Source organism: Lepisosteus oculatus, chromosome 14 (assembly GCF_040954835.1).
Source record: "Lepisosteus oculatus isolate fLepOcu1 chromosome 14, fLepOcu1.hap2, whole genome shotgun sequence".
Lineage (NCBI taxonomy): Eukaryota > Metazoa > Chordata > Actinopteri > Semionotiformes > Lepisosteidae > Lepisosteus > Lepisosteus oculatus.
Genome location: NC_090709.1, coordinates 34,697,139 through 34,716,216, shown reverse-complemented (window position 1 = coordinate 34,716,216; position 19,078 = coordinate 34,697,139). Strand labels below are relative to the sequence as shown.

Genomic DNA, 19,078 nt, shown 5'->3' with positions numbered 1-19,078 from the left:
TCCAGTGACTGGTGTCCTGAATATGGTCCTGTCTTGCTGTCTGTGTCAGGCAGTGTCCAATGACTGGTGTCCTGCAGTGACTCACAGAGTTGTTGTGTCTCCAGACAGTAATGTCTTCTGGTCATGGTCAAGGGCAGTGTGAGGAGAGCCTGTGTTCAAGGTGGCAGTGAGGTCACTCAGGTCAGCACAGGAATACGGAGACAAGGTGGACTGAATAAGAACTGGCTGTCCTGTGACTGTGATCAATAATTTAAATTAAAAAGAAAGAAAAGCCCAGCAGTGATTGTCCCTTATGTACTGAGCCTGGTGGACAGCAGCTCTTCCAGTTTAGTCCCTCAGACCCTGAGTCTGTCTCTGCGCAGCTCCAGTCCACACAGATGTTCCAACCAATCCAGCTGTGGCCCCAGTGTCTCTCTGTGTGGAGCCGACTGCATGACTGAGACTCTCTAACAGCACAGTGGAGCTGAACTGATACTGATACACTGATACACCACCAGTCTGAACAGTGTGAGGGCACAGCTCACATCCTCTTCCTTATTATTATAGGTAGTAGTAGCAGTAGTAGTAGCAGTAGTATCAGTGGCAGCAGCAGTTGTGGTAGCAGTAGTAGTATTAGCAGTTATGCTGTATTTAAACTCTCCTGTTCAATATAGCAGAGTTCTTGTGTTACAGCTTCACCATAATAGCTGCAGCAGCAGGAGCCACAGAGCAGGAGTCAGTTTCAAATTAGAAAAAGCAACAAAATTATAAAAAAAAGTTCAGTCCTTGTTAATACAGCGGTGATTTAAGGCAGAGCTTCACTGGAGCCTCAGGTCAGACCCTGCAGTGAGTGTGTGGTTTGTGCTCCTCCGACCTCTTCCAGCACAGGAAGCCAGGCTGTACTGTGAGGCTGTGGGTGTCAGTGTGATGAGGCAGCTGAGAGCTGAGCTGTACAGAGAGACACACAGGGAGCCCAATATTCAGAGCTCCAGTGCTGCACAGGGAGACACAGGAGAGCCCAGTGTTCAGAGCTCTAGTGCTGCACAGGGAGACACAGGAGAGTCCAGTGTTCAGAGCTCTACAGGGTGACTGGTCCTCTCCCCACACAGTTCTCTCATGGTGTCTCTCAGGGCTGAACAGGAGGGGCTGTTCTTGTCAGAATGGAGGCTGACTCTCAGAGCTCCAGTGTCAGTATGAGCAGAAGCCCTCAGACCTGACTGCTGCCAGAGCCTCTGAGCCTGAGTGGCCATGATCCTGAGCTCCTCAGCAGCTGAGAAAAGCCTCCTGTCTCCTGTGGTCACAGTGTGGTTGAACACCTGCACTGTCTTCCTGCTCCTTCTCCTCTCTCTCCCCCTTTCTGTCTCTCTAGCAGTGTGTGCTCTTATCTGTCCATCTCTCTCTCCTCTTCTCTCACTCTGACAGCCTGTGCAGAGTATCTGAAGGGGATGTTACATTGCTTGGCAAAGGAAAAGACTTCTCAGAGGCAGAATAAAAAAAAAATCTTTATCTCCTCTCAGTCAGATTCACAGCTCAGACTCACACACAGAGCTCTGGGACCCTCAGTACTTTACACAAATTCCTACCTCCTGAGCAGACAGAAACTCATCTCCATCCTTCTCTTTATCCTGACAATCCAGAACCAGAGGACATTCAGACAATCAGTGCTGCTACATGAACAATATCAGACAGAATAGCCTGGACTCAGGTCACATCTCCCCCTTTTCCTGTTCCTCACAGCCTCTTAGAGACAGAGCAGCAGAGCTCCTGGTTCCCCTCTCTGTGAACTGGGCTCAGGGGTCACTGATCTGGCAGCTGTGGGCTCTGTTCCAGGTCAGGAGCAAGAAGCTTCTATTAACCCTTTCCAGGACCTCCAGCCCTTCAGTATTACTGCCCTGATTCGTTGTCTTTACTGTAAGTCAGCCTCAATCCCTCTGTCAGAAGTGTTTTACTGAAAATTGAGCAATATGTGATTATCTATTATTATTTTTACTGATTTAATGAACAGCAGTATTGCTTCTCTTATAAATGTAATATGATTAGCAGCAGCAGCAGCAGACTGATGGTCTTGTCTACAATAGTGACTAGTTGACCAGTCTGTACCTTTGAGCAGTGAGACTCAGATCACATAGAAGACCTGTCTGTGTGTGATTCCACACCAGCACTGGGATTCAGCGTCTCCCACATGTCTCTCACGGAGAGACTTATAAATATACAGATAAAGAGAGTCTGATAACAGTTAAACAGTTAAATAAATAATCAAACTGACAGCTTGAGTGGAAATAAAACCAGGAGATGCTTTTCAACCTCCAGGATCAGGAGTCTGATCCTCCTTGCTTCTATTCTGTGGAGATTCGTGTAAAACGCTTAAAAGCGCTTATTACAGGGACTTGTGCCCTTTCTCTTCTGCTCTACGGAAGTATGCTATACAACTCATTAGTCTGTGAAGTAAACTATTTTTTTGGTTAAATGAATTTCATTTCTCGGTTTGTCGCTCTCCTTCTCCAACTGTTATTCGCTTCTCTTCACAGCCCGGTGTGTTTTAGAGATGTTATATCTGTAAGAAAAGCCCCCCCGGGCTCCGGACAGGAGTCTCCTCCAGCGGAGACGCGCTCTGCTCTGTCAGAAAGAGCGCTGTGACGTCACAGACACCAGCCAGAGCGCCGGGATCAGGGAGCAAGACCGCTGGGAGGTGCGCTGAGAGCACGGAGGAGAGATATTGATCACTTATCTATCGACAACCAATTAATTCAACTGAAGGATCATGGAATAATCGATTAACTTCACTGATTGGTGAGTACTGATTCTTTTCTTGACCCTGTTTAAATATCTAGAAAACAGTCAATAAAGACTGTATCGATCAATTACTATAGTGCGTTTAGTGTTAATAATGTTCAATCCGAAAGTAAACAATGATTATTCATATTGTTATTTAGATAACTGTATCCGAGATCTAGAAAATTATATTCCAAGTTGATAAATGTATGTAGTAACAGTTAATTGCATTTTTCCAGTGTTTATAAACCATAAGTATATATATAGCGGCACGTCACTGTGTGCGTCTAGGTGTCTAGCCTTCGTCACAGAGAGCGATGTGACGTCATGGGTAGCGACTACTACTAGTGTATTCATGTTAATATTAGTGAGAGTACAACTGGTAGTTTTAATGCTACTGTTCATGTGAGTATTAATGACAATAGAGCTACTGTTTTAGTTTTAATGTTCATATTCATGTTAATATTAATTATAACTATCTTGTTACTGTTAGAGTATTAACAGTAGTAGTAGTGTTAGTTTTAGTGATAGCATTACTTTTATTATTAATAGTTTGTGTCAGTGTTAGTGATGTTACTGTTGTAAGTAACATGAGTAGTATTTGTGTTAGTGTTAGTTATCGTGTATCTGTAGTTAAATGTGTATGTGGTGTCTGTGCATGTGTGGGTGTGTGTCTGTGAGCCTGTTGTGTCTGTTAGTGTGTGAGCGTGTGGGGTCTCTGAGTGTTTGGTGTCTATAAGTGTGTGTCTATGAGTATGCATAGTGTCTATTTGTTTCTGTGAATGCATGCCTGAGAATGTGTGTGTATGGTTTGTGTCCGTGAGTGTGTGGTGTCTGTCAGTGTGTAGTTTTATATTTGTAAGTGTATGTGTGGGCATGTCTGTCAGTGTGTGTAGTGTCTATGTGAGTATTAATGATGATAGCATTACTGATAGTTTTAGTTTTAATGCTAGTATTTATGTAATATTAGTGATACTTATAGTGTTAGTGTCAGAGTATTAACACTCATCATCATCATCATGTTAGTTTTCATGAGAGTATTACTGTTATTATAAGTATTATTAGTCTAGTAGTAGTTTTTGTCAGTGTTAGTAACAATGATAGTGTACGTTTTGGTGATAGTGTTACTGTGGTAATATTAGCAGTATCTGCTTTAGTGTTAGTTATAGTGTGTCTGTACCTAAGAGTGTATGTAGGTGTCTATGTGCGTATATAGTGTCTATTTGTGTATCTGTGAGTCTGTGAGTGTATATATGTGAGTGTGTGAGTGTCTTATTGTGTGTATAAATGTGTGATGTGTCTGTGAGTGTAAATGTGTGTGAGAGTGTAGGTGTACAGTATATCTGTTAGTGTGTGTGAATGTGTGTGTAGGTGGGCTTGGGTTCCACTGGTGTGTCTGACAGAAGTGACCCATCAACAGGTGTTGAGTTCCAGAGCCGCTTGCAAATAAAAACACTTTCTAGAGTCCAGACCAACTTCCAGAGAGCTGTGAGTTCTCTGTTTTTATCAGTATTAGTAATAATGACAGAAGTAATTCCCACGCAAATGATTATTAACCAAGACAGACATCAGAAAATATCGCCTTTGCAATGATGTCACTCCTCTTCTTCATGAATTTTCTTTAATGACAGGACATTTCTCTGTCTGAGTGCCTGCTGCAAATAGTGTGACTAGCCATTTCTCTCCAATATTTTCTAGTTCAGTTATTTATCGCATATGAAATATTATTCTCATTAAGAATATTTTACCTGCAAAGTCACAGTGAAACTACTACAGCGAATGAACGTTTTTTGGGTGGAAAACGTTCAAAGGACTTAATGCTCCAGGGAAGGCTTGAACACACAACCTCATTATAACTCCACTGTGCACAGCTACATGCATACCACACACTGACCAACTGTGCCACTGGACTTCTGTAAGGCAGGCTCCTACACCGATTGTAAAACTGGCACAAACGTAGGGAGAAACACGGGGTTTTCGCTGTGGATACATCTCCACATGGGTGAAAGGGACAGTAAAATAGTAAGGTAAATAAAAGATACTGAAATATACAGTATGTGCTCACTGTAATGTAGGAAGAGGTGGTCAGACAAGCAAAACAGCTTTGTGGATAAGGTGAAGTGACATTGTTTTGTGTCAATTAGCCCACGAATTGTGCTTCATGTGCCTTAAGCTGTGCATTTTGTATGGTTGTTGAATGAAATTGGTTTCTTCACAAGCCCGGTCAATTGCCAGAGGAGAGCTTGCCGACACACTCCTTCATGAAGACTCTCTTTAAGATGATTATACCTTTCATTGTCAAGTTGCCTCCTTTGCATACAGTAGTAGCACCAACACTAAGAGAAAGGATGAGAAATGGCATTTATCAAATGATTGCAGTGTTTGTTTGAATGAGGATCCTTGTGTGCTGAACTGGCCTCTGGAGAAGTGTAGTGCAGTAAAGGAGAAGATTTGTGTCACTCAAGGCTGTAACGGAACAGAACAATACAATTACAATACTTTTATGAGAGTAAATAATACTGGTGCATCACAGTTCTTATAATGGTGAAAACAGGAGCAACTTCTCTACAGTTTTGACTGAAGTATTTAAACGGCAAGAAATAATATCACTATGCAATTAATTAATGCAATTGAGCTCCTCTAAATGTTCTAGTCTGATGAAACAATGTATAGAATTAGGTGACAATATCAGAATTCATTCAAATACACAAGATTAATTTTCAGCAGCAAAAATACGCTCGAAAATATTTTACAAGAAAGAAACCTTACATTCACCTAAATCAACATTCACCCTCTACGTTAGCAGAGAACAGTAGGACAGTTAGTTAGTGTCACTGGACACTCTGTCACAGAGGCTGATCTCTTCAGACTTCAATGAGTCTTCCAACTTGTCATAGCTGTTGAAGAAGCACCTGTTGAATCTCAACCGAAATTTCCTGAGAAATCGTTCAGCGAGCGATTCCTCCCTCTGGACTCTGCACTGAGCTGAAAGCTGCGCGAATTCCTCACTGTATGTCCTTTACTGTTACATGCGCTCTTGTGTAGATTATCTACTTGGAGAAATGTGACAAGAACACATCAAACTTTTTCCATATGTGAAGGAAAATGCTAAAGAGCCTGAAAACTTTGAACATTTAGGTTTGCGTGCTTTATATACTGTATATTCTTTACTATACTTTACATACTTGGGGTGGAGCAGTGGCTCTGTGGCTCAGGATCTGTGCCTGTGGTTGGAAGGTTGCTCGTTCAAATCCCTCTGCCAGCAGAGGAATCCTACTCCACTGGGCTCCTGAGCAAGGCCCTTAACCCCAACTGCTCCAGGGCACCATACAATGGCAGATCCTGTGCTCTGACCCCAGGCTCTCTCCTTATCTGTGTGTCTCATGGAGAGCAAGCTGGGGTATGCAAAAAGATCATTCCTAATGCAATAAATTGTAAAGGGTTAATAAAGTGATGTTATTATTATTATTCCTTACAGCGGAGCAAACAAATTGTTACAAAAAACACCAGCTAATGTCCACCAGCAGAATTAACATTAATATACTGTAAAGTGCTGTTACTTGGGAGTGTTAATCTACAGATAAATTAAACAAATGGCTTTTATAGTTCTAAAGAGGTTTACATAGACGTCTGTAACAGATCTTTTCAGTTCATTGCTGTTCCTCTGACTTGGTGAGCCTTTGGAATTTTAAAAGCGTTTTGCTTGCCTCTCATGTGGTCTGTGTACCAGTCCATTAAGAGCCGCGCTATCACTGTGTCGTGTGTGGTCCTACAGAACTACACAGCTATCTACTGGAGTCGTCTTCTGTCCATTGCAGTTGAGAACAGATTTAATACGGAGCTGCACAGAAATTTTTGCGGCAAATATCGCTGCAGAACTAGCCCGTGCACAACAACGAATTGAAAAAGAAATACCACAGGGTCGCCCATAAGAGGGAAAAATAGAAATCAATTGTTCAAACAATTACAACACTCGTCCTCTTACAGTGGTCTCATGTTATTTTTCTTGCCATAAGAAAAGTGGGATTGTTAAACTGTATTGTTCCCCAAATGGTTGAATAATAATAATAATAATTATAATAATAGTGGTGGTAGCTGATCGTTCTTGTCCGTGGCCAAGTGACCTGTGTGAATACAGTATGTTGATTTATTCTCCTCAAGGCATCGCTTTAGCAATTCAAAGAGCGTGGGTTTTAACCCATTCAGTGCTTATTTCAACTAATGCCATGTTCCTTTTTCTAGGTCTTCAAATAGTTTACAATGTAGAGGTATCTTTAGTAATAAGAAAAAAGCTGCACCTCGGAGATCCATCTCACAAAAGCAGATTTCTTAAAGTGCACCTATGAGCTGTAGAACCTGAAGGAGTTCTCTCTCCTGGATATTAAACATGCAGATAATGAAATCAGTGATTTATGATTTCTGCAACCTTCCAATAAATACATCTAAGACATGTAACAAACCCATTGTGCAGCTCCAGTGGCACAGTTGGTCAGTGCATTGTACTTATATCGCAGTACATAGTCAAGTCATGCTGAGGTTGTGAGTTCAAGCCTGCAGTGGTTTTGCCTGTGATTTCAGCTGCAGAAACTTTCTGTTGGATTTAGGTTGGTTCTTCTGTTACTTTTTCCGCTCGATGGAGCTTTATTAATGCAGGCACACCTGCTTCCTCGGCATTTTATTTTATCGCTGCTCACAAACCAACATACTGCAGACACCTCTGATACTGTCACTGCTTGTGGGCCACGTGTTCCTGCTGTCAGCCTGCTATACCATGCTCATGCACGTCTAGAAACATTACTGCTCTAGTACAAGAGCGAAAGACTAAACGAAATCGCACCCACTTTGAAAAAATCACGTTTGACAAACCATAGGATGACAAGAATGGGATTCTTTGGTTGTTTGAGTACATAAATCAAAGACACTGCGTTCAGCATATTCACATCAGGCACTCGGACAGAGATAAACCCAGAGAAATTCTTCTCACATTTTAATCTGTAACTGCAGGATTCAACAAATTGTTAATTATCTCAACTTCACTTACAATTTTTAAACAATTTACAAAGCCCACAGTGGATGACATTTGGTTCCGGCACACATCAGTTGCTTGGAATATCATTGTAATATTTAATTTGCTTTCCCGTCACACCACTTTTATTAATAATGAAGTTTATCAATACACGTTTGTTTAAAACATGTCATTTATTATTGATACAGTTTCATTCTGTCTTTATTAGGAGCTGTATCACAGCTAATGCATGTAAAGCCTTAAGTACGTGATAGTGTGAGTTCAGTAATCCCAGGGTGTGAGGAGAACTGAAATTTAGTAAATACATATTTTAATAGAGTGTAAATCTTCAAAGTGTTCTGTCACTTCAAAAGCAAATTACAGGAGCAGGGATTGAACCCACATAGACGTTTGCTTATTGAGCTTAAGTCCAACACCTTAACCACTCAGCCATCCCTAAAAACAGTTCCAGCGCTCTGTTACACAGTTCATTGAATATATTTATTCATTGAATATATTAATTTAATATATTTGTTATATTTTTGAATGGAATGGGACTGTACACTGGTGGTTCCCAAGGGAAAACAGGGTTATTGAGCCATTGGGTATTCTGAGAATAAATTGGGTGGGTGAATGTAACCGTGTGGTAAAGTAAAACAGTCTCCTTAGATGAAGCCCTACAGATGCAGCCCCTGAAAGTGTATAAGACTTAAAATTTATAGTACTGCTGACACACATGGAGCCTCTACATCAGACCGAAATAGCAATGTGTTCGCTTAATTGTGCTGAGGATCTCCTCATGAATCTGTCTCATTCATCAATGGAAATAGAAGCTGTCACTGTAAACTTGGACGTGATGTTCCACAGTGTGCCTTTCCCCTTGTTGTATTCAAGAGTACTCACTGTGTGAGCTCCTCACTGCGTTTCCTTTTCTTTTCCTGTGATTATCTACATGGAGTGTTGTGACAAAATAGTCTTGAACGTTTTCAGTTTGTGAAAGGAAACACTAAAGAAAATACAAATGATTAACTTTTAAAATATCAACAGTACAGCTAGAAGAGTGGAAGATAAAATACGATTTATAATTAAATTCACAATACACTTAAGGAAAACACAAACACCCAAACAGGGACTTGAACCCTGGACCCTCAGATTAAAAGTCTGATGCTCTACCAGCTGAGCTACCCGGGCTCTACACGGTGAATGACACTGTTGTGATCCTCGCAAGTCACATGTCTCTTCTTGTGCCGAAGTGCAGTCATACAGTACCTGACCCGTCTGGAAGGTCAACTGACAGACTTTATCCAGAAGCGACGGCACCACTCCCAGTAGAATGAGTGAGAAATACAGCATGACATGGGGAGGTAAGGGGCTCCCACAATTCATCTTTCCTCACATTACTGATTTTTTCAATAGCATTTTGACCTTTTTTCACTGTCAGATTTTTTCGCATTTAATAAGATCTTAAAATCAACAACATTAAGAACGAAAACAAATGGAACATTTTTTGGAACAACAATTAAAAAAAAACGTTTCAATGCCTTGGTTCTATAAGTGTGCACACCCTTTATAAAGGGAGTTGTAACTATGCTGAAATTTAAAGAGCATTTCTGTAGAGAAAAAAACATTTTTTCTGCCTTGATGTTAAGCTCAGGGAGCCTGCCTTTTAGAAATTATATCTCTAAACACCTTGCTCAGCCTCCCGAGAGACTAACAAATATTGTTTTGAGAAATTGGCTAACACACCGGAAGGCACTAACGTTTCTCTTCGTTAAAGTATGTCAGTAACTGTTTAACCCAAAATGTTTGTAATTGTGAATTTGTTAAAATTCAATAAATAGTCTATCAGCAGCAAGAAATTATTATGAAAGTAAGGGTTTTTTTATATCATAAACTGTAAGACATGAAGAGAGTTTACAGGTCGTATCCTTCGCTTTGTCTTTTAAATTAAGCGTTCGGGATTCAAACCTGTGTTCGGACTGTTGTGTTTCTTGAATTTCTTGCAATCATCAAATGTCGTTGTTTGGTCCATCAGTTTTTTTCTCGGTTGTACAATGGAATTTGCGCAGTTTTCAGCTCAGTGTGGAGTCCAGAGGGAGGACTCGCTCGCTGAATGATCTCTCAAGAAATCCCGGGTGAGATTCAAAAGGTGTCTTCTTCAACAGCCACGACACGTCTGAAGACCTCTGGATTTCCTGAATATGACATAAAATTAGTTCAAATCATTTGGTAGTTAACAGAACTAAATGCTTTAGAGGTACATTTAAAACAGCAGAGCAACACCGTAGCACTTCGAGTGTGCCCGAGTTTAATTGTGTGAACTTGGCTCTCTATGAACATGAGCAAAGAGTTCACATTCAACAGAAGATTGCAATGTGAGCACAGAAATATAAAGCACCTGGAGATGCCGGGACCTCATACATGCGAAGCATGCGCTCTACCACTGGGGTATATCCCCAACAGACTTATTAACAGAACTGAGATGTGCTGATGCTCTCTGAACACAATCCACCACTAACGAAGGATGCCTGCAGTTTCCCACTTTTGTGTTTCCTCTACTACAGAGTAAATTCATAGGAATGAAGAAATAAGGAAGGAAAAATAACCGCATCGAAGCTTCCAGAGATTGGTTAAAATGAATCCGTTATTTTTATATCCAGTCACACGGGCGACGATGATTGATTTATCGACGGGGAGTGCTTTTTTACCTCCTCACTCGACTACCTTGATTAAACTACGCATAGAACAACAGCAGTACAGATGATTTTCATGGACCGACTTGTTTTGTACAACTCGAGTGATAAAGTCCTGTCTGCAAATATTGTAGAAGAACGAAAAAGGGCGAAACAACGCTCCAACCACAGGAATGGTAACAGGAAGGATCATGTTATTTAATATGTCCTTTGGAGATACCTTGTCAACGCACACAGGCGTTAGAGCTGGACAAATAATTGATAGTGGTGTTTGTAAACAATCATTAAACATGTTATTTCTAAACCAGGAAGAAAGGAGCAGACTTAAACTTTAAGAGACAGAAACAACACCTTATCACAGCTAACATTAATTAAAATGACATCACAATAAAAGAGCGGAGCCTTGAGTGAATCAAATTAGTTTTCATTGGACGTCTGTCTCTTCATAACTTTGTAGGTGAGAGGGAGGATTGCGGAAATGTGCCGGTGTTTCTCAGAAGTGCGTTGGTGGTATAGGTGCCTTCTAAATAATTGAGCCGGGTTTGAATCCTGGTAGGTGCATCCCCAAATCTTTTCAAGAAAATCTGTGATCCGGTAACATATCTTTTGAAACTAGCATTCAAGGTAGGATACGTGTTCTTATATACCAAAAAACTCTATAAGGAAAAGGCAGATCTCTGTACACAAGACGGCAGTGCGATCTTAGAATTCCTGTGTTGTTGACGGATTCAGACTCCTTCTCAGAGGTCTTTGCTCACCAAATAACTTTGCAGCTGAGGAAGAGCACCCCGGAAAATACCAAACACAACAAGCGAGCGTGTTGGTTGCTCTTGCTCTTAATGCAAGGAGCTGTTTTTTTTAATCATTATTAACCAAAAACAGCAGCACAGGTAGGTCGTATTTGTGATTATGTCACTTCTCTGCTTCAGCAAGGTCAATAAAAGACTCTGAAAGTAGTAAAGCAAAACTGAACTCAAAATCATATTAGGAATTCTGAGCGATATATCCATACAGGTAATCCAATAAGAATGTTGAAATATTTGAATATCATCTCTCTATATATTTCGCTGCTTTTTACCAGGAGTAAAACTATTGGATTGAAGGAATGCTAACCGCTGGGTTAAAATGTATAGTTGTTATTTGGAGAAATCTGTAAACTCGTGATCTTATATGTTTTAAAAGACAGCACAGGAAAAAACGACAGTGCTGATTATTTTCCGGAGACAGAGCACTGATGACCTATCAGAGCTGATTGATAAAGCCCACCCAGTGGATACTCTAGCAGAACGTCAAAGAACATTCACCTCTGTATCCAAAGAAACCACAGGAACAACATCAGGAAGCACAATTAATTCCCCTTTTAATTTTTTCCTGTAAGGTAAGCTATGTGAATTCATGAAGTTAATCCTCTGATCTCTTTTGAGCACGAACAAAGTATTTCTGATGGAGCGCTCTGTTCAAAGATAAGCTATTACCCCTGCCAACGATTCGGCGTGAAGCATTAAAAGTTTCACAGACAAAAGCAGCTCACCACCACAGCCAATATTAAATGTACTTGCCGGTACACTATCATGTGCACTGCCTCAAAAGTGATCTCGGCAGACGTTGTTCCCTACATAAAGCTGAACGTGCCAAAGAGAATTTCTGTTGAGAAAACAAAATATTTTTTCTGCCTTGATGTTAAGCCTGTCTTTTAGAAAGTCTATCTCTAAACACCTCCCGCAGCCTAACAAAAAGCACTTTTACTGATCGTATTGCAGGTCTTAAAACACTAACATTTGGCAGCAGTGGGATTCGAACCCACGCCCCCAGAGAGACTGGAGCCTAAATCCAGCGCCTTAGACCGCTCGGCCACACTACCTTCCTCCATGTCCATCTTCCTCACATTCCTGGCTTGGAAAATGCCGGGGGCTTCAGCTCTTGTCATCGGATCTAATGATATCATGACATGTGGAAGTGACTGCACCTTCATCTTCCGAGATGCTTTCAATAGCACAAATGCTACTTTCACTGGCACAAACAGCAATAACGAAAGAGGTGGGTTTCATCCTTTGTGCTGTTTGTAGGGGCGCAACTCTATGTCGATCTACTGACTTGAAGAGCAAAAATCAAAATCCTCTGCTATTACTGTTGCTTTTTTCATAGTTTCTTTAAATCCTTCATTTGAACATAGATTTTGAAGGATATTGATGATAATACCACATAAATTGTGGTTTTCTTGTGATCGCCAATTTTTTTTCAAATACCAGCCTTTTTTACAGTTCCTTGCGTGTTAAACAAGGTATAATAGCCCCCCACGATTCCTCAGCTAACATATTTTAAAATTACAATAGATTATACAGCATGCATGTTTACATTTATATTAAAATTAAAGTAAATATACAAGAATACATACAGTGCTAACCCAATAATTCTTTTCAGGTTCTCCAACAAATCTGCGTTGTTATTTTAACATGTTTCAGCTGAGGGTGCAACAGGAGTATAAATGAATTTTCCCGCCAGCCGTTCAAAGACCAAATTCCATGAGTGAACATTATTTTCTCAGAAGTTGCCGGCATTGGACTTTGCCGGTGGTAATGAATTATGTCCACAACTGTTGTAGTAGTTCCTTCTTGAAATTCGACACGTGCAAAGCACTCGTAATATCATAGGTGTTAAAGTTTGCTGAGTCTATTCGAGTCATGGTGTGTATCCCTGCCTATCATTGGGAGACGGGTAGCTTTTTTACACTCAGATTCCAATCTTCAATGCTTTGTGTGAGAGCTTACATAACTTTCATTTTCTCACATTTTCTGACGACTTTTCCAAAGGGGCACCCTGTCAATTCCGAATACTTTTAAAAAATCTGCCTGCATGTTTGATTATTGTCATTTCATTTAGAAAAAGTTCAATATTGATCATAACTAAAGAAAATAATGATCACTAACAAAAAAGGGATAAAGATGCGAGTTGATCTTGAATCAGAGCTGGGTGACACGGGCTTCTGTTCTGATATGGTTGTACGAGAAACAGGAGGAATCGCCAATCTCCTATAGAACATGAGTTGAATCAGGAGTGAGACATTTCGTATACTCGTGCATATGTCAACGCCTGACCTACATCGTAAAACTAACATTAAGTTGTCAGAGACATTCATTTATATACAAACAAGAGACAGACCAAGTAATAATTCTACATTAGTTCAGGTGGGTAAACCTGAACTAACTAACTAATAAACCTATTAATAATTCTACATTAATGTTTCCTACACTGATCAGATTAATTGACATGGTCTGATTCAGAGCCTGTGCAGTTCGTGCTAATTACAACAAGGACAGTTCTGAACCCTCATCACCGAACTGAACACAAGTTCAGCTGTTCTCCAGTTTTGTTACGCATGGTTTTTCATTGCAATTGAGTTCAGAGCTGGAGCTGAACTCCAGACAGTACAGTGTTTTGGGTAAGTTGTCGAAATTCGCATGAGGCTGCAGACAACTTACCCAAAGTGTTTTCTATAGCTTTCAGGTGCAGTTCATTTATATAAAAGAATGTAAGTGGTATAAACTCAACAAGCCAGACGGCAGTCGAACCTATAATTTTCGGACGCGAGGCCTGACGCGTTATTCATTACGTCACTGACCCTGCTATTGTAGGGCTAAAAAAACACGTTTTCTACATTTTTGTCTGTTTAAAAATCACTCTAAAAAAGACAAAGGGTTTGTGTGTCGCACTAAAATTCCGTTTCATTTCGAACGCAAATAAAAACCGTTTTGTTCCAAGAAATCATGCATTTGTCACATCCTTCATACTATACTTCTCTCTTGTATTAGTAAAGCATTTTGATTTAAACTGAACACACCTAAGTGTATAGGTGTATAGGTTTCGTCCAGAGTCCAGAGTGCAAACCAACAGCTGACACAGGTCTTTTATAGAACCATTTTGATTTCCTCTATTTTGTCCCCGTGACGTCATTGTCCTGCTCGAAGCCGAGCCTGACACATGTCTGGTTTTTGTTGCTGGGCGCACACCCTGCGGTCCATGCGGGTCCTAATACCCCAGTACAATGACGGGGACACTAAACTGTAAACAGGTGCTGTCCTTCGACTGAGACGTAAAACCGAGGTCCTGACTCTCTGTGATCATTCAGGAGAATGGTGGTGGTGGAGGGGAGTCCCCATTACCTGTAAAGCGCATTGAGTGGAGTATCCAGAACAGCGCTATATAAGTGTAAGCAATAATGATGATGATGATGATTATTATTATTATTATAATGTAAATTGCAATAAAATAAATCAAACTTTGATTCAAAATAGATTAATGTAAAAACTGATAAAGCTAATGATTTTTTCAGGGCTATATCTACTTTTTTTTAAAAAGCGAAGTCTGTAGCGATTGTGAGAGTTAGAGAATGTGTTCCAGCGGGTGCCTTCATATCATGAGCGTCAGTCTCGCCCGTAGCTGCGAGAAGGTTAAAAACGCACTAGTGATCTGTAGACGATGTTCGGGGAAGAAATAATTCTGTTTTCAGCACAGGGAGTAAGAATGAGCTCAGCCCGGCTCCCAGCAGAATCCATTCTGGTTTGGTTACTGTTAGACTGTGCGTCTGAGGCTCTTTGGATCGCAATGTAAAAAAAACAATTGCTCACATCGTGTTACTTCCACGACAGGAAGGAAAGATATCACTTTAAAAAATAAGAACTGAAGATTTGGATCCTGGGCCTCAACTTAAAAATAAACAGAGTTTAACGACAGGAAATTGATTCCAGTTGTCAGATCACGTATACGCATACCTTAGCTTTGTGCAACAACCTGAAACTTTCAGGTACCATAAATAATATTATTGCTAAACATATGCCATTCTAATCTGCAAGCGACCAATTTTTGTATAAAAATGCAATAAGTCCTGTTCTACACCTGCATGCTTTGGAAGCACTGGCCTACCTGTATCAAAATATCAGATTGTGTTTCTGCAACATTTTGTGCATAGTACGCCATTTTATCTAAAACAGTCACAACGAGGGCTTTACATGCAGTCTGGGGTATTTTCCCCTTTTATATTTTTGCCACTTTATATCGAACCTGTTATACTCCCAGAAGTGCACAGTAGCTTGTACTTAATACAAATGTACAATTCACCGCTGGTACACTGTATAAACAGATGTGTGCCGTGTTTGCCTTTGTAAGCATTTGTTTAAAAAAATAAGTTCACAATACGATGAAAACACAGAAAGCACAAACTTTATAATACAACGATACAAAATCAATACCAAATCATTATGCCAATTAAGTAACTTACCTTTGAAAACAGAGAACACCTTTATATCTACAAAAAACTTGACATTTGTATGTATTTTTGAATTACAAAGCAGACAGTGTAGTCCCTTAATTCAAAGATCAGATCTTGGCCAAAACAAGACAATCAGACGTGGGCTGAATTCGGAACAGGAGCCTTTGCTTCGTCGATTATTGAGCTTTTGATCAATGTCTGAATAAAACAGATTCGCTTTTTTAACTCTTTGATTAAAGTACACGAAAAGCACCTTCCTTCGAGCCGGAATCAAACCAGCGACCTAAAGATTCCCTGCTGACTCCACTACAGTCCTCCGCTCTACCAACTGAGCTATCGAAGGGATGTTGCAGCATTGCTCTCTGGCCCAATGAAGTAAAATGTGAAATGGGTGATTTAAATCCCACTTCGACATCAAGTTTCCAACTCGTTTTCTTAGTCTCATTTACCTTGAATTTAAGCCACGAACCAGGATTCTACTGTATAAACTTCCAGGGATATTACAAAATGTTTGATGGGGCATCAATCATTCCAGGCGGAAATTGATTCCTTTTTTTTCTCGAGGGATCATATTAAACATGTCATTAGTATCGAGAGGAGGATCACCATGAGACACAAAACAAACAGTTTCTTTCTGTCTTTATTAGAAAGTAGCGTTTGTGCTACATTAATAATATTTTAGTGGAAATAAAGAAGTTGTAAATTTTAAAAATTTATATTTGAATCGAAATGTGGTTTTGAGTTAAATATTAGCGTGTTCATGTAATTAGTTTGTGTTTGTCATTACTATATATATTGCCATGTTACTAGAATTTGTAACTGAAGTTTACTAGATGTGTTTTTTATGATGATTAGACATTTGAATACAATATTGTATATAATGTATAATTTGAACTACATATTGTTCAGGTGTGAATAATTGTATATTTTAAGAATACATTTCTAAAACAAATCATTGGCTTTATTTACTAGTTTCTACACCTATAAAAATCTTTCTTTGATGTATAATAGACATCAAAGAAAGATGTCTATTATACATCAAAGATGAGCAGTGTGTGTCGTGTTCACAGCTGATAACTAGAAGATGTCTGGAAGAGGCAAAGGCAGAAAGGGACTCGGGAAAGGAGGCGCTAAGCGTCACCGTAAGGTTCTCCGCGACAACATCCAGGGAATCACCAAGCCCGCCATCCGCCGCCTGGCTCGCCGTGGGGGAGTGAAGCGTATCTCTGGGCTGATCTACGAGGAGACCCGCGGGGTGCTGAAGGTGTTCCTGGAGAACGTCACCTGCACCGAGCACGCCAAGCACGCCAAGAGGAAGACCGTCACCGCCATGGACGTGGTGTACGCGCTGAAGCGCCAGGGCCGCACCCTGTACGGCTTCGGAGGCTAAACAGGATCTTCACTACCGGACCCCGACGTACAGATGCAGCCATTCAAAGTGAGCGGTACAGACACGTACCGCAGGTAAGATGACACGGGGTACCGCGGTGCGTGATTGGTTGACCGACAGGGGCACTCGTGGTCCGTTGGTCTGTCGTAGAAAGACTTACTGTAAACGTCTTTACTGTGCCCGTTGTAGATATTGAATTTTACCACTGAAGGGAAATCTTAGTAGCTGAGCATAAAAAGAATAGGAGCATACTGTAACGCGTGTGAAGACCAACGATATTAATAATTAATAAACGATATTAATTTTGGAACATAAACATACAGTACTGTATATGGCTGGTTTTGGTACTTTAAAGTAAAAAATACACACCAGTATTCCATTTCTCCCTAAACATTTTAAGCATCGAAGTCTTTAACTAAAGAGATACCGGAAATCGGAAAGTTTCTGCTTTTTGTAAGGATGGTATCAAAAAGCAATCTTAAGTGGTGGGAAAGCTGTGCTTAATGTATTTAAGGGACTTAAAAGTAAAAGGAGATGCTTCATATTGCTTGACTAATTTTAAAAACTAAGTTATGAATGCAGATGCTCCCTCAGTGCCGCGCCGGGTGTAAATATCAAAATATACATTCGTCCCGGGCAGAGGCCGAAGAGTGCCCGGCTGGGGTGCGTGGGGAAGAGCATTACAGGAATGAAAGGCGGGGTATAGGAAGGCACTGATTGTACCCATCTGTCATGCTAATAAAACACCTTGAATTGAATTGAATTGAGGGAGAGAGGGGGGAAGGGGGAGAGAGATAACCAGGACTCAAGGCAAATAAGATACACTCCACAGGCATTCACAACAGCAACATATGAAACGTTTGCACCCTGTATGGCTTTGGAGGCTAAACAGGAGCGGAGCTTCACTACCGGACCCCGACGTATAAACCCAAGTGACCCAGTGACATTTGTCACTGCTGAGGTTGCTTTATGGGTCTATACTTTTCTATACTGTGCTGATCAATTGGAAATCAAATGGCAAAAAAGACCCGTTCCCACACCTAAGGTCAAATATTAGGAATCAAAACTGCTCGAGTGTATGGAAGCACAGAGCTTTATCAAGATTTCCAAGTGCAAGATCTTTTTATTCATAAAAGACCCTATTTATGTTGTATGAGAAATATTAATATTAATACAGAATCTTTTTTCACCAAATAAATGGGCTTCCTGACTTCAGAAAGCCTTCTAGACAAATACTAAAAGAGCAAAAATTCAATTTGGTAAATGAAATGAAAACACATACCCTACCAAACCTTGAGTACAGGCCATTCAGGATGATAATACAAAACCATTTATAATTCAACAAATAAAACCTGTCAACTGGTAATCACCACTTATCATAAAAAAATAAGTAGCAATACACAGTAGGGGACTCTTGGGTGCAAGTTAAATCCATGCAAGAAGGGGTTTAGTACTATATTTCCAAATCAGATATGCAAATGAGAGATCTGGCCCAGCCAATCTCAAAGCTCCCTTGGTCTGGAATGGAGCTGCTCCCCTCTTCTAGTTATTCACACTGGAGTTAGGTTACATATTAGCACATTTCATCTAACAGTTGCTCCAGAAACAAAAAACATAAACAAATGACCTGGAATGTGACCACACCTATGAGAATGTAGTTCAACAGATAACTTGTAAACCTTGTCATAAGATTTTTTTTGTTCTACAAAATATACTTTATTCCGCAAAAAAAACATCTCAAAAGGAACATCTCACACATATTAACACTCCATGTAATAAAAAACAACGGCGGAACGGAGATTGATTGTCCGTTATCAATCTTTGCAAGTGGGGGCGGATTTGTGCAATTAAGAGAATCCCTCCAAACCTACCGCTTGCTATTGTCCTTTAATCCCTGTATAGGGCCCAAAGTCCTTTCCAGCGCTCCCTCGCCGTGGGGAAACCCCATTTGGCGACGTGGCGCTTCGTCCTCC

The 19,078-nt window shown here is 40.4% G+C and overlaps 1 protein-coding gene and 4 non-coding genes across 5 annotated transcripts; 1 reads left to right on the top strand and 4 right to left on the bottom strand.

Annotated features, from left to right (window-relative positions):
* Positions 1-8,874: 8,874 nt before the first annotated feature.
* On the bottom strand, positions 8,875-8,947 carry trnak-uuu (transfer RNA lysine (anticodon UUU)). Its single transcript has one exon. It is a non-coding gene; the product is annotated as a tRNA-Lys (tRNA).
* Positions 8,948-12,228: 3,281 nt separating this feature from the next.
* On the bottom strand, positions 12,229-12,310 carry trnal-uag (transfer RNA leucine (anticodon UAG)). The gene has a single exon. It is a non-coding gene; the product is annotated as a tRNA-Leu (tRNA).
* Positions 12,311-15,970: 3,660 nt separating this feature from the next.
* Positions 15,971-16,058, bottom strand: trnay-gua (transfer RNA tyrosine (anticodon GUA)). Its single transcript is given in 2 exon segments — positions 15,971-16,006; positions 16,022-16,058. It is a non-coding gene; the product is annotated as a tRNA-Tyr (tRNA).
* Positions 16,059-16,799: 741 nt separating this feature from the next.
* On the top strand, positions 16,800-17,105 carry LOC138242361 (histone H4-like). Its single transcript, XM_069197862.1, has one exon. It carries the CDS (start codon positions 16,800-16,802, stop codon positions 17,103-17,105), a length of 306 nt encoding a protein of 101 aa, XP_069053963.1.
* Positions 17,106-18,302: 1,197 nt separating this feature from the next.
* Positions 18,303-18,358, bottom strand: LOC138243786 (U7 small nuclear RNA). The gene has a single exon (XR_011192404.1). It is a non-coding gene; the product is annotated as a U7 small nuclear RNA (small nuclear RNA).
* Positions 18,359-19,078: the final 720 nt, after the last annotated feature.